At 33.4% G+C, this 18,529-nt stretch overlaps 1 protein-coding gene and 1 long non-coding RNA gene across 2 annotated transcripts in view; both read left to right on the top strand.

The window, feature by feature from the left end:
• LOC140757760 (neurotrimin) overlaps positions 1–2,892 on the top strand; it is a 39,992-nt gene extending 37,100 nt beyond the window's left edge. Inside the window, exon 10 of the mRNA XM_073093637.1 lies at positions 2,746–2,892. Within this exon, the coding sequence (XP_072949738.1) occupies positions 2,746–2,828 (83 nt within the window). The 3' untranslated portion in view covers positions 2,829–2,892. The remainder of the gene's footprint in view (positions 1–2,745) is intronic.
• The window catches only part of LOC140742254 (uncharacterized), a 290,795-nt gene that overhangs the window by 151,540 nt on the left and 120,726 nt on the right, over positions 1–18,529 (top strand). The window lies entirely within an intron of this gene.

Genomic DNA, 18,529 nt, shown 5'->3' on the forward strand with positions numbered 1-18,529 from the left:
CTCAATTTACAAAAAAGAAACCAAATGCACACTTATCGTAGATAATATTATGTGAGCCAACTAGTGAGCGAACTATACAAAGACGATGTATTTTTCTATTTTAGGTTTTTATTTTATTTAAGATTAATTTCAAACTTTTATAATTAAAAGTGTGTGGTCGCTATATCTATCTGAAAAATACATTTTCATTCGCTACACATGTACGTACATTGTACGCCTTTGTTAATTACAAATACTTACTGTGTAGCTCACTTTCAGGCCACATCAGTATAAATACAGTGAAATTAAATATATTTTTCGGGTTTCGTTTTCAGTGGCTTTCGTTCATTTAGTTTGTTAATCATAAAATATTTAAAATTATATTTGCAAATTTTACTTTGATGAGCATTTCATTTCCGTTATGCTTCAATTAAATTATTCATAATTTTTATAGTTCACATCGAAAACGAAACAGTTATGTGGTTTATGCGGTTGTGAATGTTTTTATAATGAAAAAGTGATGATAAACAAAAGATATATTTTTTTTTATATATAATATAAGAGTAGCAGACGAGCATGCAGTCCACCTGATGGTAAGTGGCTACTGCCGCCCATGGACATCTGTAATCAACCCCAGATAGGATTAGATATTCCTACCTGAGGTCGGCCACAGATGCGCCGCTACCCCTGAGGACTAAGCTGGAACGCCTCGGAAAAGTCTGTCTCCCTTAACACACCCTTCAAACCGGAACACAGCAGCGCTTAACACCAATTTTAATTATGTACTATATTGTATATTAATGTACCTACCGTGTACATAAATTTCGTAAATGGATCATAACATTTATTTTAATGCAGCACTAGGGATTCGACTGTGATTAGTTCATTTGAATGTCATAGTCGTTATGGTACCGAATTCACCGCCACACAACAATTATGGATATTGTAGGTAGCCGCCCTTATTACCGTTTATATGGATGTTTTTGCTTATACAAAAAAGTATTTAAGAAATAAATTATAAGATTATTTGAAATTTAAATATATAAGTGTTTTTCATAGCATTCCTGGTTAATTACAGCCATATTTTGTGAGAGGGGTAAAACATATTTTTGTAAACCATATTTCCAACGCTAATAATCCAATCCTATAAAACAAATAATCGCTTTTATCCAAAATATATAAAATAACGAATAAAATACAACCATAAATAATCTAAAATTATTATGATATAATTCTGTTAACATATAAAAATGACCTTAAAATGGTTCATAATTAATAACTTAGTGCATAACGAAAACAAGCGCTAAAGTAATTATAAATCCTTAAACTCGACTGTGAAATATGCACCCTCATTACTTCTAGAGGAAAGCAATTCTGTGCTAAAATTATTCGAACAGATTCGGTATGACCAAGTTTCAACAGTTGTCCTTTTAGGTTTCTAGAGAATAATACTCGTCGTTCGTTATAATTAAGGCTCCCTATATTCTCCTAGAATCTGGATAGACTTTTCAATTCAACGGAACAATGCACGCCCCGCGTTCTATGAGTTATAACTAACCAATAGAATTTCATTTAGAATTTAGCACAGAAATCTCACGATACAGAAGTGTGTTCAATACATTTTTAATTTAAAACTGTACTACATTATCATTTCCATCGATATAAAAATACAGTTGCTTATCTGTTTTCATATGACTTGCTTCAGATGCTTTTTTGCGTTTTCTATTTTCAGCAATAAACAGTAAATGTACAACTAATATGTGGTTCGATCGCCATCGTACCAATGCCAGACCTATTCACTCAATCGCAGTACTGAATTTTCTAAAATGTTTATGTATAAGGTGTCACAAGCCTTTTCATAGTTTTAACCATCTAGATCGCGTAATAGTAATTGCCGTAATGTAGTTTTGTAGGATGTGTTGAAGCAGACTTATATTCAAAGCATACCAACTTAGTTAACCTAGTTAGAATTCATGTAATATTTTGTACTGATTACAAATTTGAAAACTAAAAACCGCTTCACTATTTCCATAACATAAAAAATGCATAACATAATCCATGTTGAGGCAAGGAAATAAAATGTATGGCAACACATTAATTTTTCCGAGCTATCCTTCATACCTATACTTGCACAATAGTCGTCGTTCGTTATAATTAAGGCTCGACTGTCTAGCAAGACTTGTCACCGACGGAACAATGGTTAGCGCAGCGAAAGATTGTTTTAATCAACCAATATGATTTAATTTTAAATATAAGAAAGAAGAGGAGTTTATAACTTATCCATCGATTCGACATTGACAAAAGTCTTTGGCCAAAATATATAAAATCACAAACATTGAATATAATATTAACATAAATGATACACATCTTTACTTATAGTATACGTATGCTGTATATTTAATTAAAGTCAGGTTTGCTTATGTTTTGAACACACTAATTTCTCAATGTACAGGTCATATTTCAATAAATCTTTAAAAAAATTGTCACTCACGGAAGGTATTGAATTAGGTATTCCAAATCACTTTTAAAATGCCGCTGAAATCAAAGGACATGACTCAGTAGTACAATATAATTATGATTACCAACAGTTCACTTTGAATTGTTAGTAATAAGTATTTATAATAGCCACGTGCGTTGAATTGTTAGTAATTAGTATTTATAATAGCCATGTGCTTCAGGTGCCAATTTAAATCAAACATAAAACACGTTAAACTTCATTAGGAATTCAATCCTCATGTATTTTCATTAATGTATACTTGTATTTAGATTACGAGTCGACCCAGTCATCGAGCTCCGACGTCATCAAGAGCGTGTCCCACATCGTCCTGGCAGCGCTCCTCGTCAGCTGACAAGCAATCACATTGTGGGACAGTGGGACAGTACCGTAGTGAAGGTGCCAAGACAACATGGACAATTGTGCTAAATAATAGTAGGCAAATGTATGTATTTTAACCAAGAGACTCCTAGAATTACTAATAGCTTGGAATAGGCATTACATACTTGTAAATTTTAATTGTAGATTAATATAAAAAATCAGATACATACCTAAAACGCAGTCTGAATTGGTATTGATAACTATCACTAATAGTAATAGTATGCCTTAGGAGTTCTGTTTTTAAATGATTAGTCGTTGTGTTACGTTACAATGTGAAAGTTTCGTACCTTACATATTTTCTATCTATGTCTAAATATTATTAAATGAAAAATATAAACTGCATATGATTCAACTATGATGACATGACCTACACCTTCTTGTATGCAAACTTGCATATTATACTTGCATATTATATGAGAATTCCAACTTATTACTTACTCAGGGGTAGCAAATGTTGCTGTGACCGACTTCAAATACCATTTCTGTTCTATTTGAAGAAGTATCTAAAACAATATCTGGATAACTTCTAAATGGAATTCCAAATTTCCTAATTAATATTGCCGTCATGGTGAATCATGTGAACTTTACGAAACATCAATCAGAAAATCGTAGTAAATTTGGTTTTATCTTTATCTTATTACGTATAAGAAGTCAAAAATGTTCTGACGCTTTGACTTCACGCAAATGAAAATAGATCACGAAACATTAGTTACGATGAGACCGCGATATTCTGCTTTGATAAAGGTTAATATTTAGTATCAACTAATGGAGGCTACATACTGTTTTAACACAATCACTTTCGCGGAAAGTTGTAAATAACGATTTTTTAATATCGTACTATTATTTCGTAGTTAACATTTTTTTACAGCAAAATTCTTTTATAGAAAATTCATAACCAGAAATAATCGTTATCTGATTCAATTTTTTTTTAATTTTTAAACATTTTGAAACGTTTGATCATTGTACAAGGTACATCGTCAGTTTGCAAACGGATGCTGGTTTGTAAAATGTAAACAATAAATGTAATGTAATATAACATACCTATATAATTGGAATAATCTCATAAATACAGCTTTGATTTATTATTCTTTAACAAAAAATCTAATTTTGAAAGCTTAAAAGTTTTACATTCAATTTGAGTTTCATATTGAATACATTCAACGCATTAAATGGTAGTAAGTATCACAATTCTTGATTAAAATTTGTGTATTTTTTGGCTTCACAAGTACTATTGACCTCTAAGCCAAAATTCATTCATGAGCTAGCGAAATTTTATGTTTTAAGAGAAACAAATCATTTACCATTGTTCGTGCAAATTCAGCATATTATATTATTTATAAATATCGATCAATAGTTTATATTAATTGTAAATAAATCCTGTTAAGTAGATTTTAGAAAATATTGTTATAATCGAAAGACTGATAGATTTTACGATTAACGTGCCATATCCGATCGTGTAGTATAAATTTATAAGAATGTCGTGTTTCATGTTATGTATAGTGTTAATAATCATCGAATATCCTCTACATTCCCCCTGTTGGACATAAGTTCCCTCTCAATCATAGTCCATCATACTAGGCAAGGACAGATTGACAATGACATCACATATCTTTATGAGACTAATAACTAACAATTTCGATTACGAAAAACATCGAAACATGAGAGTTGTCATGGAATTGTAAATTCCAAGCTAATTTCATACTTCTGGGCTATATACTATATGAATATAATAGTAACTATATTATACACAGTTACATACATAATAGTGTTAAATATAATTAGAACTCCGACGTGACGGCAGTGTTGCGTGACGGCGCTTAGATCGTATCACTTAACCCCAAACACTCGTTAAACAATTACCCACTACTTAGACCTCCATTACAATCTCATAGATCAAATTCCTCGTTGTACTAATTTAATTGACTTTTACGGCTGTTACGAGTCCACTGGATTGTTTGAATACAGGTTTTTATTCGTAAATGGTAACTTAAGGTAATGGTTTTAAAATTGTTTTTTTTACCGATTTAAATTTAATTTTTATACATAAATTTTACAAGCTTGCTCTTAACATCTACACTATATTTTTATAGATATTTATTTTACAAATAAAGCAAGTTTTAAAATAAAATTTTACTGAAATATAAATGTACTTAAGTCAAATGGATGTATTTAAGTAAATACTTCTAATAATGATATAGAGAGCAAGACTCTATACATTTCAAAAGATTTCATTATATTCGGTATATGTAACAGAATTTAATGCCTCACCTTGTAAGATTTTATACTATGAAATTTCTATAGACTTAACTGTATATCAAAACATTTGTTTCATTTATACGGTTGTTTTGACTATTTGATCTACGAGATTATAATATTCAATCATTAATAAACACGGGTATGTAAATAATAAATGTAATAAAGTATGAAACGGTAGGGCGCTTTTCTTGTCACGAGTGCTTACGCTTGCATGCGTGCCCCTCGGCTCTCCCACACGCGTAACAATAGCATCCTATCGTTTCGTAGACACATGGTCTCCGGTCGTGAAGAGACTGCAGCGAGTTAATTAATCTATGTGGGTTGGACGCAAGTACCGTAAACGCGCGTGACAGGAAAATCATCATTATGATACCTTTACTACAGTATCTAAATAGCCTACTATAGCTTATGAAATAATATGTTATCACAATGAAAATTTTCGAACAAAATTCCACGACAACGGACCCCGTATCGTTTCTAACATCGATCCGGTAAGAGCAGGTAAATTTGTGAAATTCGTGCTTTCAAATTATTAGAATTCGGATATCGTATCCGACATCGATCCGACATCTGTGGCCTTGTCGCCCTGTTATTAGGTTAGAACAGAAATCCTTGTCAATTCATTAGACCGCCACAATTTCTCGAAACTTTTATGATACCAGTAGCGAAATTTATTTGTAAGAAAAGCGTGTGTGTACTTCTGTATACGTAAGAAGTTATACTTCTTTGGTCTAATAAATAAATAAAATAATCGACTGACACTTGAAAGTAATAATATTACACTTAAATTATGTCTTGCATCAGCGTGCGCAATTTTGCCACATGCAAAAAATATGTGTTCCATCGATGAGCGCAACCTCGTTTCAAGCTAAAGTATGTGTATACCGATCTGTTCTCCCAAACGCGCTAAAAGAAGTATAACTTAATAATAATTGAGTTTGACATTGTAATATACCATATCCATAGAAATCTATATGATAAAGAAATAGAATTTAAATATATTCTGTAAATATTTCATGACATTCTGCAATAAAGACAATATGGCGTGCTTTGTAATATAAAGTTCTAGTTAATGTAGTTACTAACAACAAACGTTACGAAATGGCTACTTTCGACTTTACCTTAGATTGTGCAGGTGCCATCATTGTGTTCGCGGCTTTATGTGAATGTCGTTAATGTAAATTTATATGAATTAGGGCTTAAGCAGACATGCTACTTTCAGCAACGACAGTTTGACTAGTTTTCGGTAGCTGAAGCGATCAGATGTTACAATGGAACGCCTGTAGCAGCTGCTTTTGAGCGCTTGATACAGCAAATAGATTCGTTAAGCGCAATGCAGTAGACGCCAAAATATACGTCTTATATACGACCAAGCGCATAAAATACTAAAAACGTGTTGCAGCATCCATATAATCACGCAAGAGGCGCGCTAACTTCAAAAGTAATATGTCTATAAGGGCAGTTAATTTGAATTGGTGTTAAAATCGCGCGTCAGCAAGCGTAGAGTAGAATATAATTGTAACTCTGTAACGTACTCGTAAACTTTCCTAGAAAAATGTTTCACATTTGTCTAAGAGACACGATATTACAATCGGTGCCATATAAATTACATAATACCGCGAACACAACTAATGGAAATCTGGATATGCCCTCGGAAATGTTATGTGATAATGTTTATATACTTAATTCTGTTACCTATTGAGGGCTGATGGATAATATATCTGTTGTGTTATGTTATAAGTTTACTTTTTAGCTAACTATTATGTAGCTATTATAAATGTATTTTTTTATTTTTAAGTTACATACATATAGCTAAGAGTGAAATCTGTAAATCTGCGAGTGTAAATGATATAGAAATGGGTAATTAACCTCATTGTGCAAGAACACAACAAATTGTTAAACAGCTATATTTTGTACATATCAAACTATTATCTTAACAGTGAAAAAACTATGAGTATTTATATAGTGAAATAACGGCAATTGTAGAGTACCTACTGCACTCGAAGTAAGGGCTAAAACACATGCACATTACAGCGTCGCATTGTCGCACGTTACGACGTCGTGGAACGTTGCAAAGTCGCGTCGTGAAAATTTACATATAAAAAAAAATCCAAGCATTTACCACCATCATAAATGAGACGGATCACTTTGAAAAAAGACTCAATTTTGCGTCGTCACTTTTCACGACGTGTTTTTTACGTAGCTTTCTACAACTCAACAACACGACACAACGTGCCACGATGCGTCGTGTCGTATGTGATGTGGCCTAATCAATAGTTGACATAACCTCCGTTAGCTAAGCGTACCAATCCCGAGTCTATCAGGAACATAATTCCAATAACGTATTACATATCGTGTTACATATCGTGCAAGCGATCGCATATCGACCCACTGATACGTACGACTTACGTACTATTATATAGACGCCGTTGCTGTTAGCTGTTTCTGTAAAGTTATGAATAAATTAACTTTTTATAAACACGCTTGTTTCATTTTTATCCTTTTGGTTTTACTGAAAATCTGCCAACGTTTTACTTAACGGTAATATACGGTACGTTGCCGAATGTATCATATTTGTTAACGTACTTATACGTAATGTGTAAATGATTCCTTGGCAATGCATATGTTGTGATGTATTGTTAAGTGGGCACCGTCGTGATGTGAACCAACCACAAATAAGTTGCGTAAGTATTATGCTATTTCGAAAATGTATATGAAAATGGTTAGTGAGAATCCAGAATGAAACTTAGATCACTAATTGGGGTCATGGAAAGGATCCAACGTACGATGGTATAGGGGAAAATAGACATTATGATTTATGAAGTACTTACGTAACTGCTATCACTACTGAATATTGAAAAAATTACAAACAACACTTTATCACATTATTACTTAAATCTTATGGCTACGAATAACTTATCAAAATTATGAATGGAAACTTGAGAATTGCAACTGGTTAATTATAAGTTTGAAATATTTTACTAATAAATAATATGTATGGATGAATGGACGTTCAGTCCAGTCATCCATACAAGAATACAAATACACAATTCTAATAAGACAAACAGTTCTTAGTAACGTTGCGTTTAGAGCCACGCAAATGGAAGGCAGCGCAAAATTAAATAACATGATGCAATTACGAGCAATTTTGAATAGAACTGCGAACTAAATAAATTAGACGACTCAGTATTCTCGGTGCAAATTGCGCTTGTCTTGATAATTAAGAGCAAAAAAGCTGGCGCGGTTTGCGACTTCAACCCTCTCCCGCAAACGAAGGAAGTCGCACGTTTTGTCAGTAAAAAGTAAATTGCATACATTCGCGCTAAATCTTAATTTACTAATTTCCTCTTTGCTCATTAAATGTTTTTGAATAGACTTACCTGCGCTACCGAACGTATGCTTCGTGCTAGGCTTTTCAAAATTTACGCAAAAAATGTATGTAGGTACTTTCATAATTTTAGTTAAAACAAAAAACGATGTGAGCCGTCACGGGACGCCTGGCAGATGTGAAACATCGACATTATTTTGTAAAAGTAATATGCAGAAAAGAACATATTGTGATAGGAACTAAATATGTCATAATGATAAAATAAAATATTACGATTTTTGCGCATGGCGACGCGTCGCCACACCGTACACACTACTGCATATAGACTGTATATATATACCGGCATGCGTCGCCACGCCAGAAATCGGTTTTACGTGCGGCTATAGATGTTTCACATCAAAAAGTCCTATCTGAATCCGTTCGACCATTTTAGATATTTCAAAACATCAATATTACCGTTTATAAACCAATTATGTTGAAATTATAAGCAGACAATTAAATTTCTTTGATTTATATTTCGTATACCTTCAAATCTTTCAGTTCACTAATATATTTAAAAATTTCGATATTCTCAATGGTTACACCTGTTACCATACATATCATACATCACCAATCTAATTTAACCTTATTCAACAGACACTCAGAATAACCAGAACTATATAAACAATTAAAGAAGATTCGCACATCCTGATATAATTCGAGAACCAACAACAAACTAACTCCTTATCTTATTGGTATCTTAATCTTATTATCCGCAAGCCAGTTCCTGGAAAATATGAGATGACACAGTACAACAAAGGTCCATTGTTTCCAAAATTATCACACATTTACGAGGAGTAGCTTACTTTGCATAAAATAATGGACAGGGCGGTACCTAGGCAGAGCTTCGTACAAACGGTATAATGCACTTTGAACAAGAACTAGGAGTAGGTAGTTAACTACGACCTAGAATAAAGCCGTACTATTTAAAGAGCATCGTTGATTTTTAAGTAAAAGTTGGCAAGGTAAATGTACCAATCAAATATATTTCTACTACATAGATATTTTTTTTTCCAATAACTCACTTACTTAGTGAGGTAAATGGGCCGATCATGAGTCTAATTCTGAGTTCTACTGCATGCAAAGCTTTATATCTTCGATACACTACTGTCTTAATGATGGACACGAATCTCCTTTCAGGTGAGTTAATCCAGGCCTAGTGCGATTTGGTAGACTTCACACATCTTACAATGTTTTCCTTTATCGTTGAAGCAATACACACAATTATAATATACACATAACTAAAAAAGTCAGAGGCCAAAGGCATACCTGAGCTTTTGAACCTCAGTCTCCGATATCAAGAAGACGAATTTCAAACTACCGTTCTAACGGTACTTAATTCAATCTATTTAAATAGTACAACGCCAAAAAATACCAGGTAAGAAGTCCAAAGAAAGATATTTACTTGGTGACTTTGTTTACCTCTAGTTCTCTATGACAACCGAAAGGCGAGGAATGAGTCTCAAGCATCGTACTATCATGCTCCCGCGGCAAGATATTCATATATTTTTAGATCGCTATTGCGCTCTAGGTGGTCCTAAAATCTTTGGAGCGCAGTCATTTAAATATTTTCGGTGAAACTTCAAAACGGCGGGATGGCAGAATTTTTCACATACCAATTTATACACGAAAATCGTAAAAGATTTGAAAAGAGCGTACATCCGTACTTCCTTTTTCTTTACAGAAACATATTTTTACTTTTTAGCATACGTTTTTAATTTTATTAGTTCAGAATTTTATGTGGATTTTAATATGTGCATAAAGCTTTTTTCTTTATTCCTGCTTACTTACTTGTAATTGTAGATTCGAAGCAGGAAACAGAAAATAATTACAGATAGGCATTTTTAAATTAAAATAGAACAAAAATCCTAGCTAAGGCTTACAAATACGTTGATGCTTCTAAAGAATAATTTAAAATGCTTCAAGTTAGTTCTCTTAGTAAGCCACGTTTAAAATTCTCTTTGTGTAAATGATTGCAATGTTTCTTACGACGGAACTATAATCCTACAAAATTATATAGTTATTTTGGAAGTTCATAAATACTTAATTTGCAATATGCACTAACTCTCGACATTTTATGCAAAATCAAACTTTCTACCCGCCATCAAGATCAGGCCGCGCAATATTGCCCATAAACCAAGCTTATTTCGCCTGGCAACACTGTACACTTTGTTATAAAATGAGCCATCAATTTATCGCACCCACTTATCACGCTAGCATTATAAAGTATAGCCTTGTCAAAATTACGACTTCCATATTACACCCAACGAAGGAAACTTTATTAAATACTCTACTATTAGACTCACGTCGACAGCCGTACATTTAACAATTTATTTTTTGTGCGAAAGTAATCCTTAACGACATTTAATACGGAGAAAGTGTCACAATATGTCGCTAAGTTATAAGGAAATAAAATACGCATCTCACGAGGGTTCAATCAAGCAAGAAACATTTCGTTTTTTATGGCCGATAACCTCTCATAAAGAAAAGGTATAAAAATAATAAGAAGTCGTGAGGGGAAATAAAATAGGTATAATAGTAATACGTCGACAGTTGACTAAAAAAGAGGTGAAAGTTAAAAGATTTGAGGTGATTTGTAGATTATTTTGTCACGCGTGTACCAGGTGCATGTGACCTGACAAGTGCATGACAGGGAAAGCATTTATGAAACGATAGGTTAGCGTGCTAGAACTACATGTGGGCAAAAACCCGCGTGATAGGGAAACGGCTCTTAAGATTAGTATTGCTGGTTGTACCTGATATTGATAAAATTATGCTTGAAAAGGGTCGACGACGTATTTTGTTCCATTTGAATTTCGTGTTGCCTTCAGAGCGTTCCAATCGTAAAGTACGATATCGATGACAGTTACAATTTTGTTTACAAGGATTTATCTCAAGCGAGCTGTCGCTGAGCTGTAATGCGGCTTTTATTGTATTCTCGGCGGACAACGATTCTTAAATTTGTCCTTTTGACTCTTGGATATTATATACGTTGATTATTTATACACATATGTTTTATACACGCTTAATCATGAATCGCGTATTTTTAATTTCTACAGAATATTCAAGTTAAGTAATACGTACTTCAGATACTCGTAAGAGCAATTTTATGGTGTCGATTTTAGTTGTCGGAAACGCATTAAAAAATCTTTAAATTAAATCAATAAACAATTTGTAATAAGTACATTAAATACAGTGATTGTCCATTATTGCAATTATGTCCCTTCTAAAGGCCAGGGGACAAATCTCTGACACGCGCCTCTACATTTTCAGTTCTCTATTTATAAGAAATTTAATAAAACATTTTTAGAGGTGCATTAATTTTCTACACAATACTATTTTATTTTAAACACAACAATAATTGCCTTGCTAACTTATCTAGGAACATCTAGAATTTGTACATAGAACGGCACCGAATTTAAAATGCCGGGGCGCGGCAACGGCGCTACATAAGGATTTCCTTACGACAACGTCGTATCTCTTGTTCTATACAATGTTATGCAAATTTCACAGATAATTTTCAACCGTTAAAGAGGTTAACAGGTATAATTAGAATATAGTAAGTGTATTTACATCGATGTTCTAGAGACAATATGTATATTTTTAAACACTATAAACGAATTATAGTATGATGTGTATTTAAAAAGGACAATTTATTTATTCGTAATTTCGTATTATGATGTCGTATTTACATACTATCCATATCTTAAATATATAGAACTCAAAGGTGACTGACTGACATAGTGATCTATCAACGCACAGCCCAAACCACTGGACGGATCGGGCTGAAATTTGGCATGCAGGTAGATGTTATGACGTAGGCATCCGCTAAGAAAGGATTTTGATCAATTCTACCCCCAAGGGGATAAAATAGGGGATGAAAATATTACATCGTAACGCGAGCGAAGTCGCGGGCAAAAGCTCGTTAGGGTTATATAAGTTATATTGTCTAATTAATGATCATTCTTTAAAGTAAGTTACATAAATAACTTACTCAATAAGTGATATTACCCACCTATCATATATTATATATTTTTCTCATAAGATTTCCTTCCAACGCCTGCACAATTTTGAGAATGCTTAAAGCGAATGTCTTTTCCCTACTTTTTACACAGATTTTATTAAAGAAAATAATTTCATGTCCATCACATTAATGACGAAAGCAACGCCAACATTTTATGACTTCCCACCATTAAAATAATCACTCCTTCCCTCTCTGTTGTACATTTTAAAATGACTGAACATAAACTCTTCAGCATTCACAAAAATTCTTGTTATTTTTGTAGAGTTTTTTAACAAGTAATTCATCTAGTAATGACTAAATTGTTATTTACTTTTATGATAACTGTAGGTAACATCTATAGTTACTTTCACTAATTAATTGGGTGGAAACACAAAAATACTTGTTATTTTCGGACAATTTTTTATCAAATATTTTATCTAGTAATGATAAAATTGTTATTTATTTTTATAATAACTATACGTATCTTTCTATAGTTACTTTCACGAATGACTACAAACGTATAATGTATATACAAATTGAACTAAGATTGTAAGATAAATTAATAATAACTTTAATAAAAATCTACATTGTCTAGTTTTTCAATATCAACGTCATAATCAGTAGCCATGTAGAATCTTACTTTCTAATAATTATGTCATTATTATCATAAAGGTTTTTTAATAATCGACTTAAACATTAAACAATGTTTAACAATGATATTACTACTGTATTCATCATCAACCCGTTACTGTCCCACTGCTGGGCACGGGTCTCCTCTTAGAAATGAGAAGGATTAGGCCATAGTCCACCGCGCTGGCCAAATGCGTATTGGTAGACTTTACATACCTTTGAGATTTTTTTTTTATAAATACAATATTACTACTACTGTATTCGTTTTTTTTTTTTAATTTCGTTCTGCTACAATTTTAAATGTATACTAAAACTACTTCAGATATAGCAAAGATTAATTAAGGAAACCTAAAGAAATAAATATGTAAGAATGTAAATATAATCTATTTCCCATAAAAATGAATCTGACGAAAATAAATTGCTCATTATTCAGGCAAACGACGCATGTTGTCATCATAATATGAGCAGTATGAGCACTTAACTTATTAACTGTATAGTGAGAATGGCACGCTTACGCCCTGTGGAGCTAAGGAGCCCGCTCTTTGAATTTTATGGCCAGCTCTGTAATGTACTTACATTGTGCTTACAATATAACCGAATTAAAATGATCTTCCGCTTATCACGACGACTAAGGTAACTTATTCTTAGGAAGATACGTATAAATTATAATGAATCTTAAGTATAACGACATTAGCATAACTCTTTCTAGATACTGGATTTATAAAAAAGGTGGTTTCTACACTCACAGTGTACACTCATAGTGTGGGCACTAGGATTTCCTGTCGCGGGTGCCATGTACACACACAAAGACACCCAGACCCAGAACAGATATCTAAATTCATCATTCAGATATCTGTCTGGCCGGGGATTGAACCCGCAACACTATGTGATAAATTTTAAGTTTAACTCTAGCATTTTATACTAATCGTCAAAATCATTAATTGTTTCAAGTAGATATACAGGGTGAATTTTTAAAACGGGCCTTCAGGGCCAAATCCGAAACTATAAGGATTAGCGAAATATGCTGAAAGGAGTTACGAGGCCGATTTTGATAGAAACTAAAACTGCATCATTAGTTTTTTAAAATATCTTTTTCCCTAGCCGGGAATCGAACGAGTTCATTTTGAAAAAAAATACACCCTCTATATTATTCCACCATCTGATAGTGTCGCTTATAAGGATCAAATTCTGGGAAGTAATGTTATGTGACAAATTAAAGGAAAAGGAAAATTTTGAAGAAAATACATATTTTTCCATACATTGCCATACTAATCCTTAAGGATTATACATAACAAATGATTTATGTGTAATTCTTTAGAAACATACGTAAGTCATACCATTGAAGATTTGTTGGTTAATCAACTAATTATTCGATGTTATAACCGTGACATACGGCTTAGTATGAGTAAGTAATAGTTTGGCAACTAAATTACCGCCGTTTTTAGGATTTATTTTTTAATAAAAATAGATAAGTGATTAAATAGTACATTGTTATTGTTTGTTGTTTATAACTACGTTTCAACAGTTAATATAATTTTCTATATCTCTTTGTTTAGTTATCACTCGGATTTGACTCGAAAAAGACATTCTCGCAAATTGACAATTTTACATCTGTATTAAACGAAACTCCGCCCATAGCAAGTTAAATCTATTATAATGGTCCTAAAAGTAACCTTAACTAAGTCGGACATAAAAATATAAATTCTTGAAGAACAAAACGTCCATTTCGAATGATTTGAAACATTGAGCCAAAAAATTGTTAATACGCGAAATGTTTAAATTGATGAATGGCGGGAACTTAACTGCCAAATTAATATAAAAAATATGTATTTTCTTAAAATTGAGGCTTTTCCTTTAGTTTGTCATTTATCATTACTTCCCAGATTTTGATCCTTATAAGCAACACTATCAGATAGTGGAATAATATAGAGGGTGTATTTTTTTTCAAAATGAACTCGTTCGATTCCCGGCTAGGGAAAAAGTTATTTTAAAAAAGTAATGATGCAGGTTTAGTTTTTATCAAAATCGGCCTCGTAACTCCTCTCAGCATTTTTCGCTAATCCTTATAGTTTCGGATTAAGCCCTGAAGGCCCGTTTTAAAAATTCACCCTGTATACTTTTTTAAATTAAGAAAATAATATCTATTTTGTAAATACAAACACTTTCAATTTTGAGGCATTTATTAATGTGAAGTCCAACAGCGTCTAACTTTACAAAGAAGCGCTATTGTAAGTAAAAAGCTCGAAATAAACGTTACTACCGACTTTCAATATTCATTGTATTGTATACATTGAAGCCAAATAAGACCAGACGAAAACAATTGATAGTAAACCGTACTTAGTTAATTTTACAGTAAGTATAATACAGTTACTATTATTGTCTAAAACAAGGCAGATGAAAGAGCTCTAAGAAACTTAGAGTGAGCTCGTGGTTTTATTTTTCATTTACAATTTGAGCTTAAGGATTCCAAAACGGGTATTGGTAAAACGAAACTTGAAACTAGAATTTCCTTGCAAAATTGAAGATGCGGTACTCAAAGATTGACTGAATAAGAAATAGAATAGTAGATAAATACATTTTTATTCACAGTGTAGTAACGGAATATATTTTTAAAATTATTGGTTATAAAAAGCCATATAATTTGTGAATCAAAAAATAAATATGAAGCGAATTTATATTTCAGTATCGCTGGTGTCCAAAGAACATGATGATTGATTAAATAACACTAGGTATTCAATAAATACAAATCAAGTGACAAATAAATATTATTAAATGTTAACATAATAATATGTGCGTTATATTGCACTTTATACACGCGGTCGTGGTTATTACTATCACGACAGTGTCATTAAATTCAGTAGAGCCTCCGAGCAGCTTATTTTCCGTAAATAAGTTAACTTGTACTTGTATCTTGTGCATATTTTTCAAAAGACTGAATTAGCAAAGGAGCGTGTATAGTCTATAGTTAAAGGCGGTAATTACCGCTTACCATCAGTCCACTGATGGTAAATTGTAATTACTGCCCAAAAACCAAAACCCCTCCGGTGGCCGTCCTCGGCGCTGCGTAGAGGACTCTGGGATCTCCAACGGAACGCAACCGGAGTCCTCTTAGCGCAGTGCCCCGTCGGGCTCCATAAACCAACCAACCAACCAACCATAACCAACTCCATACAGAAGAATGTTCTACGTGAGACCCATCATAGATGCATTCGATACTGCTCCAAACAGATATAAGGACGTGTTAGAAAGCTCTATAAAGTTATATAAGTATCAATTAATTTTACCAATAAATATTTACGGTCTTATTCATAAAAAATGCTTATAGAAGGTTTTAAGCACTCATTAGTTAAAGTGTTCAATAAGCTTATAAAACGTTCTATAAAATTGCTTATTCATAAAAGTTCCATAAACCTTCTATAACTAATGTGTCGCTAAAGTCAACTATAAATGAAAATGTTGCCATTATAGTGAAGTTCGGCGAACAAATTGACGAATATCCATAGATAAACATCATTAAATGACATTATTTCGTACTAAAAAATATTCTGTCTTGACATTCTTGTCAATGGGTTGTCGATAAAACCAAATCACATGTCAGTGTCATTGTATTTGTAAATAACTAAATACCGCGAATTTAAAAATATTTTATTTGTTAAAATGGGATGTGAAGCAAAAGTTGTTAAAAGATAAAGGAGTGAAAATTGGTTGGATATTAATGTTTTATGTAATATTGATATAATTATATAAAGTTAAATTCAATTAAGTTTCGTTTTGTAAACATTCGCAATATCTTATGGCCATCGATATACTACTAATAAAGACGTAGATGAGTCATACACGTTCGAAATTTGGCACATGATTCATGGGCTAATTGGCCTATGACAACTTAGTCACGGGCCGCGCGCCTCTCAGAATGGTCGTGTCTATGTCAAAGTTTCTATGTTGAAAAGTGATTAAAAATGCCGTCTTGTGTCATGATATTTTGCACAAACTACAGCGGAAAAATCACCCAAGGTGGTGGAATCACTTATAATTCGTAAGTATTTCAATTTCAAGAAGTTATTATCGATTTTTCAATAATTCAAATTAAATTTAGCGTAAATATATGTCACAGATAATAGAGCGAATAAAAAGATGGGCATATTACTAAGTGTAAAAGAGAAGCGTTATGAATTGTGCGTATCCATGTATCATAGATTAAATTAATAAATAGTCTAGAAGGTACATTATTGGTATATATATCGTAAGAAACTACACAAATCATTTACTAATTTGAAAGTTATATTTATTAATTTGATGTTTAAGTCGATATTTTTTCTAATACTATTTCTGTGTAGTGATTGTATTTCTGTGTATGTTTTAGGTTCCCATTAAATGAAATAGGGCGACTAAAGTGGTTGGACATTGTTCGCAAGGAAAGAAGGGAAGACGATTCGCATCCAAATTATTAGAGTCGGACTTGCTCTGAACATACCATGGACGATGATAATTATTAAATCTTACAAAACCAAAGAATTTATTTTTTATTTTGCCTGCATCCAAAAATCATACTAGTAGTTAATCATAAAACACTCTTGAACACCCTTCTCCATTCCATGCAACATTCACGCAGAGACACGCACTGAATTACGTATTTTTCCCTTAATACTAATACCATATTAAATTAATGCATATACGAATTTATTCTCTCTATACCAAGCACATTATAGGTAGCTATTCAATTAATTTATATAGACGGATCAGACTTAAACTCATCTTTAACGAATAGTCATCATGATTGCCACGCATAAAGTTATATGTTTATCCTTTTTTTTGCATATTCAGTTAGACGTGCCGTGTTAGAGCACCTAATATGCCTTTTTTTTTTGTTATCGAAGGGGAAACCTTCAAAAGGTACCCGACAACGTGGGAGCGACGCCGGGTTATGTGGGATTTTTACCGCACTAAAACCCCGTCGGTGGCCGTCCTCTGCCCTGCGTAGAGGGCTCCGGGATCTCCAAAGGAACACAACCGGAGTCCTCTTAGCGCGTTGCCCCGTCGGGCTCCGCCCAGGCGAGCTTGACGCTCGCCACACCACACAGTATCTGGTGTGTACGACGGTATGCGACCACACATACCGTCGTCCTTCCCGGGGCCGCTGGCCGGGCGGTTCGAGCTCCCACTCTTGCCGCCCGCAACCCCGGAAGCCCCCTTTTAGGCGCCTCTTACGACAGGCAGGGGATACCGTAGCCCTATTCTAGTCCCGGAACTACAGGGACAACCTAATATGCCTAGGGCTCGAAATGAAAGAAGTGGACTGTATTTTAACTGTTTAATTGGGATCGGTTACAAATTATCGCGAGCGTCCGTCTCTGCCCACCGCCGTAGGCCAAGTGGTCGAGGAGTGGGGCGACTGGCCGCGCGCCGCGGATGCCGCCGC

The sequence above is a fragment of the Epargyreus clarus genome, unplaced genomic scaffold (assembly GCF_041222505.1).
Source record: "Epargyreus clarus isolate Ecla_fem2 unplaced genomic scaffold, WU_Ecla_fem_2.2 ptg000005l, whole genome shotgun sequence".
Lineage (NCBI taxonomy): Eukaryota > Metazoa > Arthropoda > Insecta > Lepidoptera > Hesperiidae > Epargyreus > Epargyreus clarus.